Source organism: Drosophila eugracilis, unplaced genomic scaffold (genome assembly GCF_018153835.1).
Source record: "Drosophila eugracilis isolate 14026-0451.02 unplaced genomic scaffold, ASM1815383v1 contig_90, whole genome shotgun sequence".
Classification (NCBI taxonomy): Eukaryota; Metazoa; Arthropoda; class Insecta; order Diptera; family Drosophilidae; genus Drosophila; species Drosophila eugracilis.
The window spans coordinates 4702919-4725171 of NW_024573812.1; the positions used below are offsets into that span (position 1 = coordinate 4702919).

At 42.8% G+C, this 22253-nt stretch overlaps 3 protein-coding genes across 5 annotated transcripts in view; 2 read left to right on the top strand and 1 right to left on the bottom strand.

Annotated features, from left to right (window-relative positions):
* LOC108112730 (semaphorin-2A) overlaps positions 1 to 22253 on the bottom strand; it is a 47308-nt gene that overhangs the window by 6695 nt on the left and 18360 nt on the right. For 2 of the 3 annotated variants that reach the window (XR_001772671.2, XM_017222968.2), the window contains exons 3-9: positions 4762 to 4849; positions 3336 to 3387; positions 2189 to 2257; positions 1809 to 1919; positions 1249 to 1386; positions 672 to 804; positions 116 to 472 (exon numbers count right to left, since the gene is read on the bottom strand). Coding sequence is in view for 1 of the 3 variants with exons in the window: in XM_017222968.2 (XP_017078457.1) it covers positions 116 to 472; positions 672 to 804; positions 1249 to 1386; positions 1809 to 1919; positions 2189 to 2257; positions 3336 to 3387; positions 4762 to 4849 (948 nt within the window). In the remaining 2 variants the exon portion in view is untranslated. The remainder of the gene's footprint in view (positions 1 to 115; positions 473 to 671; positions 805 to 1248; positions 1387 to 1808; positions 1920 to 2188; positions 2258 to 3335; positions 3388 to 4761; positions 4850 to 22253) is intronic. The other variant, XR_001772672.2, reaches the window with a different exon arrangement.
* LOC108112733 (NADP-dependent malic enzyme) lies at positions 5956 to 8006 on the top strand. The gene is made up of 4 exons (XM_017222970.1): positions 5956 to 6117; positions 6172 to 7371; positions 7428 to 7722; positions 7781 to 8006. The coding sequence occupies exons 1-4, from the start codon at positions 5956 to 5958 to the stop codon at positions 7945 to 7947; spliced, it is 1824 nt and encodes a 607-aa protein (XP_017078459.1). The 3' UTR covers positions 7948 to 8006.
* On the top strand, positions 7930 to 10121 carry LOC108112731 (NADP-dependent malic enzyme). The gene is made up of 4 exons (XM_017222969.1): positions 7930 to 8202; positions 8252 to 9448; positions 9500 to 9794; positions 9854 to 10121. Exons 1-4 carry the CDS (start codon positions 8056 to 8058, stop codon positions 10027 to 10029), a joined length of 1815 nt encoding a protein of 604 aa, XP_017078458.1. The 5' UTR covers positions 7930 to 8055; the 3' UTR covers positions 10030 to 10121.

The window sequence follows — 22253 nt, forward strand, 5'->3', positions numbered from 1 at the left end:
GCAGTCGCCGGAGAAAAGGAATCCCCCGGAAGAATTATGGACAGTGCAATAAATCACAAGAGCATCCCTGTACGCACAGATATATATATACACACTGTTTACAGTGAACACTCACCATCGAAGGCCGCATTGATATCCCGGATGTCGTAGCTGCAAACTGCCGATCCAATCAGACCATTCGTATTCGTTGTAAATGTGGCATAGAACTTGGTATCGTCCGTTGGCATCTTGTAGACCGATTGTATCTCGTTGAAGTAGAAGGGAAACTCACTGGAAATGCTGCAGTTCATCCTTGCCTTCAGATAGGTTGCCCAATTCTGGCTGATCATGTACTTTCCACCTCTATCGTTTTTGCAAACTCTAGCTACCCTGGAGTAAACAGCTTTTCCGCAATTTATGTACTCCACGGCATGTTCGCGGAAGAAGAAGTAGACGAACTCGCCAATCTCAAAGGAGCCAACAAAGTTGGGTTCTGTAAAGGAAAGGAGATAGAAATTTGGAATTGATAAACTTATCTTTAAGGATTTTACGAAGGTTAAGCTTAGAAAGAATTCAAATATCAGAAAGTAATCTTTGCAGAATTCAACTTTCTCTTTAAGTTCACTTACTTAAAGTTTAATTTCTAAACAATGTCTTATTTATTTATCAAGTCATTTATTGCCAGAACTTACTGTCTAACAGCTTGGAGTCGTATTTCACGGTTCTCTTAAAGTTGGCCTCCTTCCGTCCGTTGGTCAGGTTGTACAGGTCCGAGCGGAATATGACGGAATCCGCCTTGGTGAACTCTGCATTCGTGCCGGCGTACTGCATTTTTTGTTTTGTTTGAAAAGCGGGAGAAAGGAAAAAGAACAGGACACATACATAGTTAGTAAAGGGCAACTGTTGATAAGGCTCGAACATCACGCATACGCCTAGTAAGCCAAGGCACGCACGCACACAATTACGCATAAAGTGTACGCACGTGCCTCCCTCCCGCTCTATATATGTATGTGTTTTTGTGTATGTCTTTGCTCTAATTTAATTTCAGCTGTTTTATTGCTGCCTTTCTCTCTCTCTCTCTCTGTGTATTTTTCTTTGCCGTCTTTAAAATTTTCTTGCCTCCTTCCATTTCCACAACTTTGCCAACTTCCTTCTTTCAGGGGCCTCGCTTTACTTTTGTAATTTTATTACAATTGACATTTTTCGTTTTATTTGTGCCTTCCTTTATCCTTACTTTTATTCCACTTCCGCTTTTTGGGTCGAACTTACCAGGGCGGGCAGGCCGAAGGGATTTCCGTTCTCCACATAGACGGCGGTTGAGTTGTCAGCAGGATCGTAGGGACACTTGCCAATGCCCAGACCGATGCCGGGCACGTACTGGGATCTGGGTAAATGTGTTAAGTTTGCCTGCGGGGTTGGATGTGGATGTGGGATTCCGGGTGCGGGCGAGCGTTTGGGTTCAGCAAAAAGAGAGCAAAGCGAAAAGCGTATTAGTTGACTTTAATTTTGAACGCCCGCTGGGCTGAAATGAACTTCAAAAACTTGACTGACATTCACAATTAGGCGCATTGATGAAGTCCCTAGAAAATCCTTTTATTTTACATTGAGAAAAAAGGGTTCTTAATAGATTCAGAATACTTAGAACAGAATGACTGTAGGACGTGCCATTTCTTATGGACTGTCTAAAAGTATGCAACAGAACTGTTCTTTCGTATACGTAATTTAAATTGTAAACTTTTATTAAGGCTTTTAAGTTACTTTTACATTATAATTGCCATATTTTAATTTCAGTCATAAGTTTTATCACCTGATTTTCCCTGTGTACTTACATTTATTACGTAATCCTTGGGATTGTGGGCGTTGGTTCCGCAAACATACAGCTTCTGGCCATTAAAGTTCATCGGCTGGATAACCCTTATGTGATTGCGGCACTCCACCTTCTTGTCATGCGCCAGAAAATGCAATTGCATTCGTTTTTGGTTTTTGTTTTGTGTAATTGTAATAAATGTTAGAAAATAATAGTCGCATAAGGAAATCATATGGTGGTTTTTGTGGGTTTCGTGGTTTTCGAAATGCAAATGGAAACACAAATAAAAAAGGGAAAGGCGATGGCATGAGTTAAGTTCACAAATTCGTTGATATTAATAGCAAATTTTGCACATGCTTTGAACAGGGTTTTCAATGGTTAGTAGAAGAAAGCATGACTCACCTCCCGTTTGCCCTTGGAAACACAATTCAGGATATCCGATCCGGTGGGCTCCAATATGAGGACATCGCGCTGGAAGAATGAGAAATGGCATTGGGTTTAAATTTATGTTGGCCAAGTTTATTGAAAGCGTGTCGGAATGCGATGCCGGGGATGTTTCAACCGAGAGCACGCGCCAGAATTTTTGGTAAACTCACTCGCATGTCGCGTTTTTTTTTTTTATATTTTCTTTGTATTCTGTATGTGGCTCACGTTGGACATTTGTTTATTTAATTCGATTTTTTTTTTTTTCGTGGGGAGGCACTTGAATCGAAACCGAATCTCCTTTTCGAGTTTATCTTGGTGGAAATACTTTTGCCTAAGTGAAAGCCACAAATCAATGAGGGTGGTGGAGGAAAAGCCATCGACTGACAATTTTTATGCTTGACATATAGACACAATATCCGGTGCCTCTGTGGATGCACTTTCCACTTTTATTTCCACTTGCCCGAAGTGTCAGTCCCTTTTGGACCGAACTCTAAGTGCTAGGACTTGAAATGGAATTCCTTTTGGCCGCCATCGCCGCCGACGACTACGACGCCGTTCGCACAGAAGTCAGCACAAATAATTGCTGTTAAAAGCATTTGCTACGTCTCAGGAGGTGGCGATAGTGCACTGGGCTCCCTTCTGCAGCTTACAAGGATGAGAAAAAAAAGTGGCGGAAAATGGTTGAACGGACAGAGGCGGATATTGATAGTTGAAGATGGAATCATTAAAGAGCAATTGCTAGCTGTCAGTGACAAGTTGGTCACTCACAAATGCAAAGGCGGAAGGCGGGCCTTAAAGGCACTTGGCCATTTCTTGGGCTGCTATGAGGCCAAGAATTCATTGATTTTAATATCGAAATGTAGAACGGTTATGTATATTAAAAGTAAGTTCATAAAAACTAGTCAATGGAGGGGAAATCAATAAAAAAGTAAGATAAAAATCTTTATGTTTATGGTTTACAAATGCCCCCAAAAGCGTGCTATTCTGATGTAATCTTCGGAGGACATTCTTAGAATGTTGTATTGAGTTAGTTTTAAAAAGTTGGCAGAAAAACTTTGACCTTTATGATGAAGCTAAACCTATTAAAAAAGAGATAACCAAGATACTTGTTTAATTTTCTTACCTCACAAATCGATTGACTGATGTTGCGCAGATTAAGACGAAATATGCGATCCCTGGAAGAGAAAAAAAAAAGGGCAAATAAATGAATTAGCATGGCAAAGAGGAAAACTTTGTCATCCCCTGGCACTCGAGTTAATCCCCGGCTCGTGCCCCCTCATGCGATAAGTTAATGCCACACCAGTTGCCAGCTGTCTGGACGGAGACCCCGTTAAACTTCAGCTCATTGACATTTTTTCAGCTTTTCTTCTGTCTTGAAAAATCGTTGTCAGCCGCTCGCCCACACCGTACACCGCACACGCACACCTGCTGTGCCTGCTGTTCACTGTTCTGAGCTGTCGGTTTGACGGGCCTGCCAGCGTACTTATTGCAGTCAGTGTGCCCTGATTGATTGATATGTCGAATGTGGCAATATTGCCAACCAACCTACCAGCCAGTCAGCCAGTCAGCCATCCAGCCAGACACAACTTAAAGCGCTGCCAGGCAGGCCATCTCTTGCCATTTTCCGGCCACTCGAAACTTTTGCGGCGCCATGGAAAACAAAAGGAATGGGCTAACGGAAAAAGGGGCAGCGGTGGTCTAAAGTGTGTTTTATGTAGTTACTGCCACTGAGTTTTTGGTAGCTTTCCCTCGACAACTGCGAGGCCATTAATCTTCATTTCCCTGCCGGCTCTAGGAGACCGGCAAACGCTGACGAGAGCCGCCAGCTGTGGTTGCGTGGGGTCGTCGGTGGATCGGTGGTTCGGTGGTTCGGGTCTTGGTTCGGTGCTGGCTCTCAAGTCAAGTGGTAATTTTGGTTACTTTGTTTGCCCGCTTTTAGGCGTCCCTCCCTATTACCCTGCCCTTCATCATTATTCTTCAGGCTTTTGGCCCGGACTCCTCCGCAGCCACAAAACTGTGAAAATGCGGCCGTGTTCAACTTGCCGCAGACAAATGAGCAGACGGGTGTGCTCCTTGTCAAATTGCAGAACCCCCTAGACTTTGCCACCAACCATCCCTCTACTTGGGTGGGGCGCATTAATTCATAATTATGTATGCCGACAGTGTGGCCAAGACCCCGTGGAAAAATGAAATATGCAGCCCCAAATGCGTTCGGTTTGCCAAGTAGGGAGCCACATGCTGCCTCAACCGGAACTTTCTAATTGTCTGCAACCGGAAAAGAAAGTTTCCTGAAATTATGGCATATATTTTTCAACATTAAAAGGGTTCGTTTAAGTCCTAAATATTTATTGCAGCCAAAACTAATAGCTATTTGTATTAATAGTTAATTGACTAATTTCAAGGTAAAGGTAAAGGTTGTCTCTTTGGAAGTCTCATCGAAATAGTTTGAAGTTTGGAATAGTTTTATGACCCAATTTGAAATGGTTTACTAACTTAATTATTTATAAGCTAAGAAGGGTGGTAAGTAGAGTATATAGAAGACTACTTACATTGCCCCCACATATAAGGCATTGTTGCGCTCATCCATGTAGAAGGTCTTGTAATGCAGCGGGCCACAGCTGAAGTCCTTGACATGTTCTGGAATGAAGATGAAACAAAGACAAGATTTAGTATACGCAGATATTGATTAACAAAAGTTCGGGCAGTTAATTAATGCCTAATGAAACTGTCAGCAGCAGTTAGAAAGGGCCAACGAAAAAAACAAAATGAACTAATTAAACTATTATAATTTCGGCTCAACAAACAGAAAGTTAATTTATGGGGGACAAGAGTAAATACAACACAGGCTCCTTCTCGTCCATGTCCTTGCACATTTGACACTGACAGTGTCACGTACTCCTGCCAGCTATGTCACGTGCTCAAAGCCGGAGTCCTTACCAGAACCCCCCAACCCCCCAAAAAAAGAGAAAACACAAGTCGAAAAAGTTGCACCGCTGTCAATGTCATTAACAAAAGATTGAGGCATTTAGCTGAAATTTTTACGACATTAAGTTGTCAACTAATTTGGCACAATTAGTGAAACAACAACAAGAACACTGTGTACAAACAAGCCCAGGACAAGCACAAATACACACAGCCACACTCATACTTAAACAAAAGAAAGGACAGTGGGCAAGGACAAGTTTTTATTTTTTGGGCCAAAGCCCCAGCAAATCCTTTGATGGCCGCGCTAAGAGTCATTTGGCTCGCTTCCTTTGTCCTTTTTTTTTGGCCATTCCTACTGGAACTCTGGAATTGGTCATTGGACAACCCTAATGGCCAGTCAACAACAATGGCAGTTAGAAAAGTGATTTCCATAATAATGCATAATGAGTGATAGATACGAAACTGCCTGCCAGTGACCTCATGCAAATTAACCCACATTTCGTCGGTGACTTCTTTTTGGCACAATTCGACCTGAAATTTTCAGGACTTTTGTTATGTTTTCCAAGTACAAGTTAGGCCATTTATAGTAATGGTTGGTATTATCAAGATTGTCTTGGTTTTCCAGGCACTTAGTGATTACCTTTCATTAGAATGGTCCTTAGAATTAAGGATATTCGTTGACTAATGGTTAATGATTAATAAAATGAACAAAGGTAAAAAGGTGTAACTGCAAAGGCAGGCTTTTAGCTGCTTTTCATTTTAATTTTTGACACTAAAATAATCTACATTTTTATATAAATTTTTGGTTTATTTTTAAGATGAGTTTCTTTAGAATACTGAACTGCGGTGTGACAAGGCTAACTGCGACCAGGAAACCTCAAACTGAGCAAAATCAAAATTGCATTCAAAGACGTGCCAACTCCTCACAGGATCCCATTCGGGTCCCTATAGAAATAGTTTTCTCCGACAAGTTTAATAAGGTGAGATATAGTAAGTTATGGATTATAAAGTTAAACTAATGAAATCTTGCTTAGGCCTTGGCATTCACCCTAGAAGAACGTCAGCGATTGTGCATCCATGGCTTACTCCCCGCCTGCGTTCGGACATATGATGAGCAGATGTTGGCCATCCAGTCAAACTTTGAATCCTTCGATACGAATGTGGCAAAGTATCGCTATTTGCGAGCCCTGCGTCAGGGTTACGAACGCTTGTACTTCCAATTTGTATCCAAAAACATAACCAAGGTACTGCCCATTATCTACACGCCCACTGTGGGCTTAGCTTGCACGGTTTACGGAATGTTGTACCGTGGAATGACTGGCATCCATATCACCAAGCACGATCGAGGACATATGAAGCAGGTCCTGTCGAACTGGCCACATCGGAACTCAGTGAAAGCCGTTTGTGTGACGGATGGTGAACGCATCTTGGGATTGGGTGATCTGGGAGCCAATGGCATGGGCATAACCGTGGGCAAAATGGAACTGTACACAGCCTTGGCTGGGATACCACCTTCCACGCTAATGCCAATTTGCTTGGATGTGGGCACCAATAACAAATCTCTCCACGAGGATCCACTGTATATTGGTCTACGGGATGAGCGAATAAAGGGGGATGAGTATATCTCCTTTGTTGATGAGTTCATGGAGTCAGTGGTGGATACCTTTGGCCCTGAGACCCTCATCCATTTCGAGGACTTTGCCACACCCAATGCCTTTATGTTCCTAAACAGATATAAGGATTGCTATTGCCATTTCAATGATGATATCCAGGGAACAGCTGCCGTAGGCTTGGCAGGATTTCTGGGCATCGAAAGGATAACCAAGAAGCCGCTGGAGGAGCACGTCATTGTCTTTGCCGGAGCAGGAAGCGCTATCATGGGTATCTCTCAACTAGTTAAAACGGAACTGATGTCCCGAGGACTCTCCGAAGCTAATGCCGTCAAAAACCTTTATGTTCTCGATCAAACTGGTGTACTAACTAAGGAAAGTAAGAACATTCCGAAAATATTTGCTGACTTTGCCAAGGATATGAAACCAATTAAGACACTCGAGCAGTTGGTGGAGCAAGTCAAGCCTTCGATTATTATGGGAGCCACTGCCTCAGCAGGACTTTTCACCGAGAAAATCATACGCACTATGGCCAAGAATCACGAGCGTCCTGGCATCTTTGCCCTATCCAATCCTACTAATAAATCGGAGTGCACTGCCGAGCAGGCTTACAAGTTCTCAGATGTAAGTGATCTAGAAGGAGCTAATAACATTCTCTTCTTAAACATAATATATCCCAGGGCAAGGCTATCTTCTCGTCTGGTTCCCCTTTTCCGCCAGTGGAGTTCAATGGCAAAAGGCTAACACCTGGCCAGGCCAACAACTGCTTTGCCTATCCGGGCCTGGTTTTGGGCACAATGATAGTCATGGCCACCAGAATGCCTGTAGAGATCTTCCTTTTGGCCGCCCACGAGCTTTCAGATTTTCCAACAGATGAGGACTTAGCAATGGGACGTGTCTATCCGCAGATAATGCAGGCCAATGAAGTGGTTCTTAAAATTGGAATAAAGGTGGCACAGTATCTGATAGAAAATGGTAGGAAACTAACTTCTCTATAACTTTATACTATCTATTTTTTTATAACCTATAACAGGCTATGCTAAACGCTCTTTAGACCCGGACAACCTTGAGGACTGTATCGCAACCGATTCCTATAACCTGGAATATGGATGTTCAATGGCCGAGACTTGGAAGTATCCAAAGATGAGGCCGAATCCATGTCCATCGACCATTCAGAAAAAACCTTGTGACAAAAAGTAGGCGAAAGGCAAATGAAATTTGTTGTTATTTTTAGTTTCAATACGACAATTTCCAAAGTAGTAGTTGAAAAATTTTTAGTTAGTTCAAAGGATATCCAAAGTTATAGCCATGGAACTCCGACGTTTGCATCCGCTTTTACGTCTGCCATTTCGTCCACTTCTGACCTTTTGCCGAAAGATAAATCTCTATGACGATGAAATGGAGCAGGTGGCTCGACCCGATTGGCATCTCGTTATGGATGGAAGACACAATAAGGTGGGTAGATTAACTATTACCTTATGTATACTTCTAATATATATTTTAGGGTCTTGCCTTCTCGATTGAGGAACGGCAACGTCTCGGCATTTTGGGTTTAATGCCGTGCACCGTGCGATCTATGGAAAACCAGATGAAGGCGGCTGCTACCAACTTTAAGGCCAGAACTTCTCCTATTGCCCAGTTTTCCTATCTGAATGCAGTTCATCATCGACACAGGCGTCTTTACTATCGTTTCGTTAGGGAGAACATCGAAGAGGCACTGCCCATTGTTTATACCCCAACGGTGGGTGATGTGGTTGCCACCTATGGATTGAACTTCCAGCATGCCTCAAGTATGTTCATTAGCATTTACGACAAAGGTCATATCAAGGATGTGCTGCACAATTGGATCGAAAACGATGTGAAAGCCATATGTGTGACAGATGGTGGAAGGGTTCTGGGCTTGGGTGATATGGGAGCCAATGCCATGGGCATTAGTTTGGGTAAAATGGTCTTGTACACGGCACTAGGTGGCATTCCACCAAGTTCCCTATTGCCCGTTTGCCTGGATGTGGGCACGGATAATGAAAATCTGCTGCAGGATCCTCTCTATGTGGGTGCACGGATTCCCAGGGTTAAGGGTGCAGAGTACGATGAACTGGTGGATGAGTTCATGCAGGCGGCCATAAAATGTTTCGGACCCCATACCTTTATTCATTTCGAGGACTTTGCCACGCCGAATGCCCTGAAGTTCTTGGATAAGTATCAGTACAAATACTGTTGCTTCAACGATGACATCCAGGGAACTGGTGCCACTGGCCTGGCGGCATTCATCAATGTGGAACGCATAACGGGGATTAAGTTGGAGGATACTGTGTTCGTGTTCGTGGGTGCAGGGAGTGCTTCTCTGGGTATAGCCAATATGCTGATAATGGAACTGGAAGTTAGGGGCTTGTCACCTGAGGAGGCAACCAAAAATGTTTATCTCATGGATGCCAACGGCGTGGTGACGGAGGATAGTCCAAATCCACCGGCGCAAGCCAAGAGATTTTTGAAATCCATGGAACCTATCAAGGATCTCATGTCAGTGCTGGATAAGCTTAAGCCTTCTGTACTTGTTGGAGCCACTGGTGTTGGCGGAATTTTCACTGAAGAAGTGCTGAAAACTATGGCTAAGAACCATGAACGTCCAGCGGTCTTTGCCCTCTCGAATCCAACCTCTAATTCGGAGTGCACCGCCGAAGAGGCCTTCACACACACTGAGGTTAGTTTTTCTGATTTTTAAGTTATATTTTATATATAATTTACTATATAGGGTCGCGTTCTCTTCGGTTCCGGTTCACCTTTTCCTCCCGTGGTGATCAATGGCAAGCGGTTCACCCCTACGCAGGCCAACAACTGCTTAACTTTTCCTGGCATCGCATTGGCTGCCATTGTTACCAAGGCAAAGCACCTGCCTAATGAAGTATTTTCCGTTGTGTCCCATGAGCTGGCCAACAACACTACAGAGGAGCAACTGGAGCAAGGCACCCTGTTTCCAACCATCAAAGATGCCAGCCAGGTGGCCTTCAATGTGGGCGTAGCCACGGCTCAATATCTGTTTGATAATGGTAGGAGCTTCTCTTATAGTTTTAAAACCGATTTGTTAACCTCTTATATATTCTTTCAGATCTTTCCAATTTCAATCCCAAGCCCGAAGATGTCTGTGAATTTGTGAAGAAATCCCAGTACTCCTTCGAGTACCGCAACTCCCTGTCACCCACTTGGACTTACCCAAAGCAACCACAGGCACCGAAAACGAAACCTAAACCTGAGCCCGAACCCAAGGAGGAGAAGGAAAAGTGAACTTGAACGGATTTCTTTGTATTTTTATGAATGTTACTGACTTGTTTTTAAGCTGAAAAAGAAACTTGTGTAATTAGTTGGAAAAACAAAAAGGAAAATGGAGATTCACAGGACCTACACACACACACACACACACACACACATACACTCACGAACTGGCACGATAAATGCTCGACATTTTAACGTTATTATTGTCCTGTCAACGGGAAGCCAGTTGACATGCTCGTGCGCCTGTGTGTGTGTATCCTGCTGATTTGCATATAAAATAGGACGAAATGTCTGCTCACCAAAAATGTCAATCAATTTCCTTGCCTCCTTTGGCCTCCTTTTTTTCCACATTTTCTTTTTTTATGCTTTTTTTAGAGCAGAGCGAGAGGGGAGATGAGGACGTGCATGCATTAAAAAGCAATTGGTGTTAAAAGAGCAGTCAGGCGGCAGTCGCACGTTGTCTGCCTGTCTATCAGTTTGGCATTGGCATGTGCCCCTCTCCGAGCTCCTCTCGGTTTTCCCCCCTTACGAGAAGAGCTTTTCCTCTACGGCAAGAAACTTGCCCCTAGCCGATTTCCAGCACTCTGCCGCTTTTCCCGCTTTCCCGATCGAAAGAAGCCACAGCAAAAATGGAAGCAACAGAAATGCGAAATCATTTCCCTCGACTGACAGCTGTCAAAATATTTGCTCTCTGTCGATGGCTCTGCGTGGCTTCTCCTGCTGCTCCTTCTGCTGCCTCTGCTGTGTCCTTGTCCTCTGTAAATTTCATTTTAATATTCATTACTTCACACTTAACACTCGGCGAAAAACCCCTCCAATGGTGACCACATTCGGTTCTTTAATCGATGGTTGGGAAAACTTTAAGAGCCACAAGCTAAACCGGAGAGAAGAAGAACAGATCTTGAGGCGACGGTCGGTCGGTTTTCGTTACGGTTAGCCTGGCTTATGGAATTTAATTGGCCATAAAAATGTATGCGGCTTGTTGAACGTGGCAAGCTGTAGCCGTAAATCGTAAATTTCCCTCTTGCCACACTTTTCCACATCGATTTACGCCCCACGATAAGGCTCTAAATTTAAATGCCAGCGGCAAAGGTTAAGGGTTTTCGTTTTTTTTCCTGTGTTTTCCGCTCGAGGATAAAGATTATATGATGCGTCAGCATATAAATTATAGGCCAGATAAACCAGATAAACGGCAGCTAAACAAAGTCAGTCAGGGAAACTTAAGGTTTTCCCTTCTTTATGTTTTATGCTTATAAGCACGTCTGTACTTTGGACATAAAAGTTTTTTTAAAATGACAAATATATGGCCGAAAGGCAAATAAATATGAAAAGCTTAACTGTTTTACAGCAACTTAAATATTTATATTGAATTTGTTTTCATGGTAAACAATATTTGATTAGGTTTTCTTAGTAAACCATTTCATATTTACTTTCAGCAAATGTTTTCTCAGCAATCATTGCCTTGACTAACAGTGTTTTCCCTGGCAATTAATTGAAGGTTTTCTTTTTTTTTTTTTTTGGTAGACCTCAATTTGAATTGGTTTGTGCTTAAGCCTCAGTGTTATCTATCTGGCCAAGTTTAAGCCCCAACCAAATGGGTCAAAGTTGTGGGGGCCAAAGCTCACTTGACTGTGCTCAGTCGATAAGTAGCCCCAATAAACACAAAAGTCTACTCAGCCTGGCCTCTCTGTTGCTGCTCGCCGACCGCTACTTCATCTTTTTGAAGATTTTCATTTATCTGCTGGCCAAGATAAAACAGCCAGCCAGGCCAAAAAGAAAGAAAGCGAGGCAAAAAAATATATACAGTTGAAAGCAAAACGAAAGAAAGCGGCACTTAAATCCATTTAAGCGAATTTTTCAAGCATTAAATTTGCGTTTACGTTACGTATACTTAACTTCCAATGGCAACGGAGGTATGGTGGGTGTGGTTTGAGTTTTGGAAAATGGTAATGGCAAGGAAGCTGCGGAGGTGAAGGACGAAAGTCTGAGGCTGGCAGCAGGTAAATGAAAAATTTGCCTTCTTTTTTGCTGGTGTGGCGCGGGGAGTTCCAAATGTATTTTGCATCATTTGTCTTAGCCAGGCCAAGGATCTCAGTCCCTATCTTTTGCAAACCACCCACTGAAACACACACACACACACACATACACATATATATATACGTGGAAAACACCTGCCTTTTTCATATGGTCACAGTTTTTGGTCTGCACTTTTGTTTCACACTCTCTCCATATGAAAATGGTGGTTTTTCTCGCCTCCTACACCGCATATAGTCAACAGTTTTGTTTGGCTGCGACTGCTTCCATTGTTGGGTTTTTGCGGCCATGTAAATGCCCTACCACGCCCACCTCCCCCTCGAAATTGTTGTTGTTATTGTTGTTGTGGGGAATTTTTTTCTTATCTTCACTTTGCATGCCGCACAGTGTTTTCCCTTCGGTTTTTCCTCTTCTCTCGCATTCTTTTTTCCAGACGAACTGAGTCAGCACTTAATTTTTATTTGATTCTGTCTCAGTTGCGTTGCGGTTGCTTGACTTGGCCTCACTTTACTTTACTTCAGTTCACCGTAAATTGGAGACGAGTGCCAGGCAGTGCGTAATTTTTTATGGCGTTAATTTAACAATGATTGGCTTTTCAACGGCCCAGAAAGGGAAAACCTAAAAAACTGTACTGCTAAGTCAGGGTTTTCTTTAAGACAAAAATGAAATGAAACATTCTTGGGACTGCCAAGACTAAACTTCTTACCCAAAATCATAACAAAACCATCGATAAAATCATCTGGTTATAAACCAGATTTCGTTCGTGGGCATTAGGTACTTCTGTGGATCTGGAAATATGTTAAATCTTGGCCATGCATCAAGCTTATCTCGCCTCGAGCAGCTGAAACTGTCGCACAAATCTCGAAGCCATTTGCCAATGTCCTGGTCCACCTGCACACTCGTTACATATATAAATATGTGTTCGATATTTAACAGCTTCCAGTCGAATGCGCCGGGTAAAATGTGGACAATCAGCAGGAGCAGGAGCAGGAGCAGGAGCAGGAGCAGAGAGATGGCCAGAGACGTTGGCGATGCAGACGAGACACATGTATGCAAAGTGAACTGCGGCCAATGTTGGCCAGGCTTAAATTTGGCTCTGGCTTTAGGGCAAGTTTGCTCAGCGAGCTGGCTCACGGGACAAGTACAAATAGTAGCTGCACTGAGGGAAAATGTGTAGTAAGTTGATTAGGTTTTAGATAAATGGGAGATTGGAAAGCGTTTAAAGAAATATTTTAGTCGAAAAGTTAGAGGTTTCAGACTTTTGTTCCACATTTTAGAGTCCTTAGTATGTAGATTAGTCCATGAAAGGATAAGACAACTTCCCAAGACCTAACAAATACAGGGTACTAAGATGGAATCCCCTTAAAAAACTTAGATAAATCCTATTACCCTGTAAGTTGCCCACCTTATTAATGGTAATGCACCATTATTATAGTTTTTTTTCTTCTGTGTGTGCTGTAAAAATCCAATAAGGTAAACGGCAAACAGCCTGCGATGTGCCAGTGTGTGTGAGTGTGTTTGTGTAAGCACCTGGCATTTGTGTTGAGCACGTTCGTACCTTATGTGGGATTTAGTTTAGACTTCATTTTACTGCGCTGCGCTTTTGGTTTCATTCCCTCTGTCTCTCTTCACGCTCTCTTTGCCCTTCTTTATGCCACTTTATGATGGCAGAGCAGTAAAAAAGAGAGAAAGAAATTGGGCGGGAGGGGGCTTTGGTATGAAAGGGGGTCGGATAGTATAGTAAAAATAAAGCCATAGACATGGCTGGCACCGGCACTTCAGTCCCCTGCAGGCTCACCAGGACTACTCTCCTGGATGTGTCCTGAAAAGCTAGACAATGCTGTAATCTAGAAACACAAACGTGCAATTCTCTGCTCACTGTAAATGTGGTTGAGAGCACACACCATACACACATGTTTGTATGTGTATTCTTGCACACTCTCGACACGAAATGGCGTGGGAATATATTACAAGTTGGTTTACAAGGGAAGTATGTCAGTGGCTTCGGGAGAAGTAAAAGGAAAAGCCAGGAGAAGAAAAAAAGAAAACGAGATAGAGAGCAACCTTAAAGCACTCAACTAGTATACAATTTTTAAAGCCAAATCCCCGGGGGGATCTCAAAGCTGGTCAAAAATTGAGGCAACATAATTCAGCGGATGAGTTTTACGACTTCATCGGAAGCTGCTACTGCAGTTGCAACATGCAGCAGCGAGAGGAAACATTAGCAAGTCTAGACACCTACGTCATGCGTCAGCAACACTGAAGGAAAAGCCAAAAAAAAAAGGACGTGCAGCGGCAGCAGCAGGGCCAAAAGGATATGTACTCGAACGAAAGGAGCCGGAAAACTGAGAAAACTGGGAAAAAATGAGACGTCAAGCAGACGATGAAGTCGACGTGGTCTGACAGCCAGCCATACAGACAGACAGCCAGCGAGCGAACTCCCGAAAGGATCTGCAGAGGCAAAAGGAGGAGCAGAAACAGGACCAGGACCAGGACCAAGACCACCAGGAGCATTTGAACCTCTTGGCTTGTTTAATATGCTGAAAAATACGCGTCTCGACTTACTTCTGCCCGAATTTTCCTCTCACCCCCAAAACCTCTCTTCCTTTCTTCCACTTGGAATGCATTTCCGAGTTTTACATTTCCATTTCAATGTAACGACACATGTATTTGTGGTAAGAGCTTATGGGAAAACCCAAAAGAGGTGGAGATGTTGAAAGTGCAATGTAGAGTAAAGACGAGAAAATCCCGGAAAGTGGGTGGCCGCCTAACATTTCCCCTGGAATTCATCAAGCGATTTGCACTTTGAAGCGTTTTTAATTACAGCACATAATTGGAATTCGATATCAAACCGCGTCGGGGTCACCACCTGAAATTACAACAAACAACAGAGTCAACACCGTGGTTCGAGCGTGTGGCGAAACTTTCCAGCAGTATGATAAAAATTTTCCAATTACCAATTTTACATATTTCAAAGCGCCCGCATAAATATTTATGGCGAAAATTTATGAAAACTAAACGTGAGTGCCACACTATGGCAAAGTGGATAGTATTCGCTTAGATGCAAGTCATACACATCTAAGTGCACTGAGAAAAATAGTTTTCAGCTTGTAAATAATATGTTTAAGAGTCTTAAGACTCAAAGTACGAACTTTGTAGTTACCAAATGTGATTCGTTTCTCGTTTAAAAAAGGTCTGTTAAAGGCTAAAATGATCTTAATGAAACTTAAACATAAACTTAAAATACTTTTTTATCATTATAATTTACCAATATTTTTCCCAAGTGCCTAAATACATTTACATGTGCATCGGCGAGTGCAGTGGATAAGCTTTTTACTATGTTCGGGGGGGATGGCGGGATAAATCTCTTGCATATTTTTTAGGTGATTTGAATTTTTTAGATGGGTGGCATGGTAGGAGGTGTGGAGGAAGGTGGGCACTAAATTTTGTAGCCAGCTTATCCCCGGGGCTGTGTGTCACCGTGTTAAGGAAGGATTTCCAGCTGAATATCTCTGGCCATGAATGTGGCCCAGAACACTTTCCCTGCTGCCCACCACCACCGCTGATTCCCTGCGGCCACGTGACATTGGAAAAGAAAACCACGTTTGCATGCCGAGAGGACTTTGTGTGAGTTGAGAATGGAAAAAAAAAAATGGAAAAACCAAAAGAAGAAAAGCTGAAAAACAACCAGAGTGGCGGCACTTTACCTTGATTTCCCTAAAGCTCAACGAAACCCAGCCCAGCGGCCCCGCCCATCACTCACTTACTCACCCACTCAGTGCGCAATTGGCCGCAATTTGTTTTCAGCTGCTAAACAAGTCAGGTTAGGGGCTTTCCCCTTGACGCCTTTTCGGTGCGTTGCAAGGGCTAATTAATCTTAGGCCAGGTACGCATGCATATACAGACCTCAGCGATATGAAGTGACTCTGGCTAACACCCCACCCTCAGTCAGTCAGGATATAAGTGAACTACCCCTTGCCCTGATGGCCATTAATTAAATTACGCTGAGGAGGAAAAAGTTCAAAAACACATAAATCAGTCTGAATCATTGGGGTTGTCTCTCAGGTCTCTCAGGTCTCTCGCAAGGTCTCTCGGCCAGATGGCTTCTTAGTGCCCTTGCGGGACTGAACATAAATATTTGTACTACTTGCCACCCACTACCCCACTTTATTTGCGATCCACACGCACTGATAAACTCATTTAAATGTTAATGCAGCAGCGTCAAAAGTTTCCCGAAACGTAGGAAATTGCATGCATTTTATTGGCCATTATGTGTTGCCCTTATTGAGACGTGGTGGTTGTAGCTGCTCCTTTTTTCTTTTGGGTGGTGGGTTGAACTATTTCCCATCTTAGTTTAATAACTGCAACATTGTTGCCTTTTAACCCCCCGCTGGTGTGCAAAAAGGGGGCCAAGCTGCAGAGGGGTTACGAATGGGTGTGTGCCTGTCTGCATGTTAATTATGTGGCGAAAAGGAAGAAAAACTAAACAGAAACACACGAAACTCGATTTTTCATGGGGCTGTGGGCCGATAGAGATGTACAGTGCGGAACGGAAATGCAAGGCAGGTAAAAGGTTTGGTTTTAATTAGGTATTTTGTGGGTTATCATAATAATAAACAACATTTTGCCTTATAAATTATTAATTTTTAAACTTTTTTACTAGAAAATCCTTTTCCTTCTTCCTTTAAAATCATAATTTCTCGACACTCTAAGAAATCTATAAACTTTCTAAGCTCAACTAAGGTGAAAGTTTTGCTAATTAGTTGAACGAATGCAGATGCAGCTGAAACTTTTGGCCCACCCAGCTGCCATGTGCCATAAACTGAATCCTTTCTTACCAGGGCCCTTCCTAGGCCACTTCATGTTATTGTTTATAACACATTTGCTCATCATAATAAGCAACATTTTTGGTAACAACATGCCAAGACAGTGGCGGCGCCATTAACCCTGTTAATGCTGCAATTATGCGGCAAGAATTATGTACGAGGAGCAGGTGAGTTGGCAGGTGGCATGGTAGTGAAGGGGTGGCCGTTTCACTGAAACTGAGGGCACACTGTTACAGTGGGTAAGTGCCATAAATCCCAGGACTTGCCTCTTGCCTTGCCGAAACTTTGAACGTGCTTTTGTGTTTGTGTGTGTGTGTGTGTGCGGGGCATAATGATAGCTGGGATAGCTGGGAAGAAATTTACGAAAGGAGTGAGCTTCTCAAGTCCGCCTGCTGGCAATACAAATACAAAGTGGAGATGGAGATGGAGTTAAGGAGTATATACCAACAATGGCACTAAGTTGTAAGTTTAATTACCCACATAACAGAGACATGAAAATGGGGAACTCTCGTCTAATTAGACAGACATGGTCTGTTTCTCTGCAACTGACACAGTTCAGGTCCCTCAGCTTTGATATATAGCTATAGGTATAGGAGCCTGATTCCCCTTTACGATCGTTTTATTGTGTTCGGTGTCCGTGCGTGCACTATAATTGCATTTGCCTCACCGAACTATACTGCTCCTGCCCCTGTTCTCCCGCTACTTCTACTGCTACTGCCATCATATAAATCGTAAAAATGTTGAAAAATAATCATCATAAAAGACAAACAAGAAGCCATGCGGCACGCAAGGTGAGCCAGCCAGCCAGCCAGCCAGGTAGCAAGCTCCTCCTCCACCTTTATCCCAGATATTATTTAAGTTTTTATGTCCCTTCTTCGGGTCCGGAGTGTCGTGTCCTTTGCCGTGGATCCAAATAAATCATTTGACTTGTTTGCCCTGCCCAGCTCGCCTTTCTCTTCATTTACTCATTAGATTTTGGGCCAGTGTCTCTTGGGGGGTTTTTCTCGCTTTCATAACACAAAGGACATAATAATATGCTTATTTCCAGGATACACCTTTTGTGTCAACACAGTGTCCTCTTATTTTCCCGCTCCTCTGTGTCAGCAGAATTTTCTCTGGCCAAAATGGAAGCAACAGCAACTGGCCTCGACGTTGATTGGCATTTGGTTTGGTTTTGGGCTTTTTCTCGGCTGGTTGCCTGCTATTTTCTTAATTTTCAACACGTTTGCTTCTTTCTTTTCTTTTTTTTGCCTTTCCTTTCCAGGGACACGCCTTCAGGGGCCGGACAAAGGAGTATCTATTTCGTGACAAAAGGCAACTTTAACTTTACCCCACTAAATATATAACTTTACTTTTGGCTTAAGACGACGGCAGCCTACCAGTTGGCAGAGAAAAAAAGTATGCTAACGCCTTGCAGCACGCACATGTCCTGGAGTGTTAAGGACGAAGTGGAGTATCCTTTGAGCCTTTTTGCGTTTCGTATGCGCATAACTTTGCACCTCGACCAGACGCCGTCAAAGTGCGTGCGACACACATTTTTACAGAGCGAAAAAAATATCATTTAAATGGGTTAGCAGTTCGATCTTTTATGGCCCAATGACGCATAGCAAGGCGATTAAATAATAAATATATATAAAACATAAAATATATATATATATATGTTAGATATTTCCAACAAATCAATTTAAGTTTATATCATAAAGTTATTCATTCAACTTATAAATAAATCTAATTTATGTACCCCAAAAACCTAAATATATATCCAATTTGAGAACACACAATATTGATGTTTCTTGAAGGCTGACATAAATTGAAAGGAACACATGCTATTAATACTGCCTGCTACTTTCTCTCTCTGTTGGACCGGACTTTAAGGCTTCCCTTTAAGCTACCTTTAACAGCTTCCTTTTGCTCAGAAAACTAAGCAGGATGGATGGCGGCAGATTCCTACGCATTTCTTTGACGACGCGTGGCCTAAATTGTTTCAAATTTCAGGACAGCACCTTGCCACCTTAATCCGCAACTATGCTGTGTGTGTGTGTGTGTATGTATAAGTCTGTGTCTCTGTCTATGTGTAGGTTTGCCGTTTCCGGCAGCTCATTTCCGTTTCACCTCAATTGGGTAAACCAGAAAAAATAAAAGCTTCTTCTATAAAACTCGTGTAGCACTAAAAAATCGCATAAAGGCAACTCCGAGGGGAGCACATGCAACGCAGCAGGTTGTGCCGTTGCCGTTGCTTTTTCAGGAGGGTGCATAAATTAGAGAGTTAGACCAGTGGGGGGGGTGGAGTTAGCTAGCTAGCTGGGTGGTTACTGGAGTAATGGCAAGGTTGCAGTTGACCGTAGACAGCTGGCGGGCAAAGACAGAAGAAGACAACTGGTGGAATCCACCCCCTGGGAGGAATATCGGGCAACACCTCAGCACTTATTTATGGTGCGGGGAATTTTAAATTCTACCCACCTTTTGCTGCACACAGCGCACATTGCCCCACCCCACTCTAACCCCTCTAATTCGAAAGTGTGGCAAATTGCACAGCACAAAAAGCACTCCTGCTCCTTCCACGGCTGCCCACAAAAACCGAGCACCCCCCTGAAGGAAATTTGGCCCAAAAATTGCACGGTAATTGTAGCCGCTAAATTTCACTTTTGCTCGGGCTTTGCGCCAAAAAAGGTAGCAGGCAGCAGGCAGCAATTGAGCGGTTACAACGAAGCGGGGGAAAAAAAAACAAAAAAAAAAAAGTGAATTATGCGGCAGACTGAAGTTTTCCCCCCATTTTCGAAAAACCCCGACACCCTCATCTCATGACAGCCTGGCCGGCAGTTTTCATTTTTAAATTGGCGGTTTTATGTGCAATTCGAAATGGCAATGTATGCAGGATGGCTTGTATATATATATATATGTGTGTGTGTGTGTGTGTGTGTGCTGTGGCATGACTAATATTTGCACACACCCGCAAACACACCACTACACACACACAGACTTACAGCCACAGACAGTCTGCTTGTTGTACGCATTAGCCAAATTTTATTGCATACTTTTGTGCGCTATTGCAATTTAATGTGCTTCCCCATTCCATGTCCTTTTTTCGCCATCTGCGCTCCGTGTGCGGTTTTATGCTTTACGCATAATTTTTGCGTAACAATTGAAATACTCGCAATGTGAATGCAAAATTGCCACGGTCTGAGTTGAGATTTATATTTTGCTATTAAGCCGCATTTGCCCAGGCAAACAAGGCGTGCGTCGCCATCACCAATCGTGCCCCCTCCCCCTTCTGCTTTCAGTAAACACACCTCTTCTCACCGCAAAGGGAAAGTTCATTTTTCATGGAAATGACTTTATATGATTATATGTGTCGGTCCTTATAAGCGAACGGTGCGTGACGTGACATTAAGACGCCTTGAATGTCAGCAGTCGATGGCGGCTCATTTCTGATTTTGAAAAAAGTAAGAAGGAAGGATCATGTCATAATCAAGCTTTTAGGCATAAAAATAAAACTAGGTGAAAAAGAAATCACTCCTAGACTATGCCCTTAGACTGCGCTTTGTCTGCATTGAAAGATATTCTTTCATATTTTTAAATTTAAACTGAAATCCTGAAAGCTTTTTCCTGTTTTAATTCAATAACTTCATTTTAAATGACAGCAATCCCCTTTACCATAAACTTATGTCACGTACTGTGCCAATACACATGTCTGTGTATTTCTGAACGAGTAATATATGTACATGGGGCGCTGGTAATGCAGTTACCATTTAAATTCCAAGCCGAGTTGCAGGAAAAAAGTGAAAAGTATTTGTTTATCATAAATACTTTGTCTTTCTCTTTCCGCTTGCTGTCCCTCTTACTCCCTACCTCCCTACCTCTCTCTCTTTCTCATGAGTTGTATATGTATATAAATGAAGTGAATATTTTCTCGCATTGATTTCAAATAGCGTGACTGCAGGACGCCACAGTACCACACACGGCGTATGCGTAATAAATATTGAATATCCATATGAAGAAGTTGTTTGGCCATAACTTTCCTTTGTCTCCTGTTCGGTGCGTGTGTGGGTGAGTCCTTTGTTTCAGGTTTATTATTTATTATAAATGACTGCACACACACACACACACACACACACACATGGACAGAACGGAGAATCCCGCTTAACTACTGTTATTGAGTACGGATCCGAATCCGTTTCAGAACCTTTAGTTGGAAGTTGAGTATCAGGAGAGGAAACAGGTCAATCGATTCCTTTTTACTGTCTTCCCTGCCACTTCGTAGGCGTTTCACTGTGAGCACAATTTTCAAACACAAACACACTGACAAGCTCTGTGTGTGTGTGTGTGTCCTATCCCGAGCATTAATTAGAAATGGGTTTTCCACCCATTTCCCTTTTGCTGAGGGAACTTTTATCCGTCTGATTGCTTTGTTATCGCTTTCCATTGTGCGTCGATTAAATGATGTGTTAATTTTGCACCCCTCTCTCTTTCTGGCATTCTATATCGAATATATATGTATATATCATGCAAAAAAATGCTTCGATATATCCATTTAAATCAGACAATTCCTATGCAGAACGACAAGTCTACGGAAGGGAGGAAGGCTGCACTTAATGCAATTATTTTGGCATGGTAGAAAGTTTTTCTGTGTCATAAAAATGGACAATAAACCAATTTAACTTTTGCAATATGCTGCTGGCCAACAACCCCCGGGAAACCCCAAGCCCAACCCACTCCGTCCTCCTCCTTCTCCTCCTCCTTCCCCACCCAAACTTTTCCTGCCTTATGCTTTCGGTCAAAATAGTTCGGTGTCCACTCTAAAAATCCAACACAAACGAATTCGTGCAGCGGGTATTCCCCCAATTTCACGCTATGCCATATAGAAATTCCCCAGGAAAAAGGGGGAAGTCAAGCGACCAACCTACCAACCACCACCATCACATGTGCTCTGGGGGTCAGGCCATAACTTTAATATATTTTACTACGAATTATTTCTGACGGACACACACACCATCATCATCCCCTTTCTCTTAATGAATGAACATATTTCGGTTGTTCATATTGTTTCCTCTGCCTTTGTTGTTATCCTTGCGGTTGGTGGGTCTGTGTGTGTGTCTAAATAGCAGCAGATAATTGAAATCGAGTGTAAATAAGTGCAACGAGAGGTGTCTGTGTCTGTATCTACAGTGCGTATCGGTACGTTAAGTGCTCTTCCTGAAGATCAAAGTTTGCAATTTATGTCTACTTTTAATGATTATTTATGTTTATGATGTCCTGGAATGGACCAAACTTTCGAGTGTGTTTGTAATGGCCATAACTAATGAGTGCAGAAAATGTAGTTTGGCTCGCTGAGGTCTTTCGAGGTCAAGATGGAATGTGTTTATTAAGAAATTAAGT

Excerpts from the sequence above, each read along its gene's own strand:
- LOC108112731 (XM_017222969.1), top strand. The coding sequence starts at position 8,056 with ATGGAACTCCGACGTTTGCATCCGCTTTTACGTCTGCCATTTCGTCCA. Across the intron at positions 8,203-8,251 it reads TGGATGGAAGACACAATAAG|GGTCTTGCCTTCTCGATTGA; the intron begins GTGGGTAGATTA and ends TATATATTTTAG. Across the intron at positions 9,795-9,853 it reads TCAATATCTGTTTGATAATG|ATCTTTCCAATTTCAATCCC; the intron begins GTAGGAGCTTCT and ends ATATTCTTTCAG.
- LOC108112733 (XM_017222970.1), top strand. The coding sequence starts at position 5,956 with ATGAGTTTCTTTAGAATACTGAACTGCGGTGTGACAAGGCTAACTGCG. Across the intron at positions 6,118-6,171 it reads TCTCCGACAAGTTTAATAAG|GCCTTGGCATTCACCCTAGA; the intron begins GTGAGATATAGT and ends AATCTTGCTTAG. Across the intron at positions 7,723-7,780 it reads ACAGTATCTGATAGAAAATG|GCTATGCTAAACGCTCTTTA; the intron begins GTAGGAAACTAA and ends AACCTATAACAG.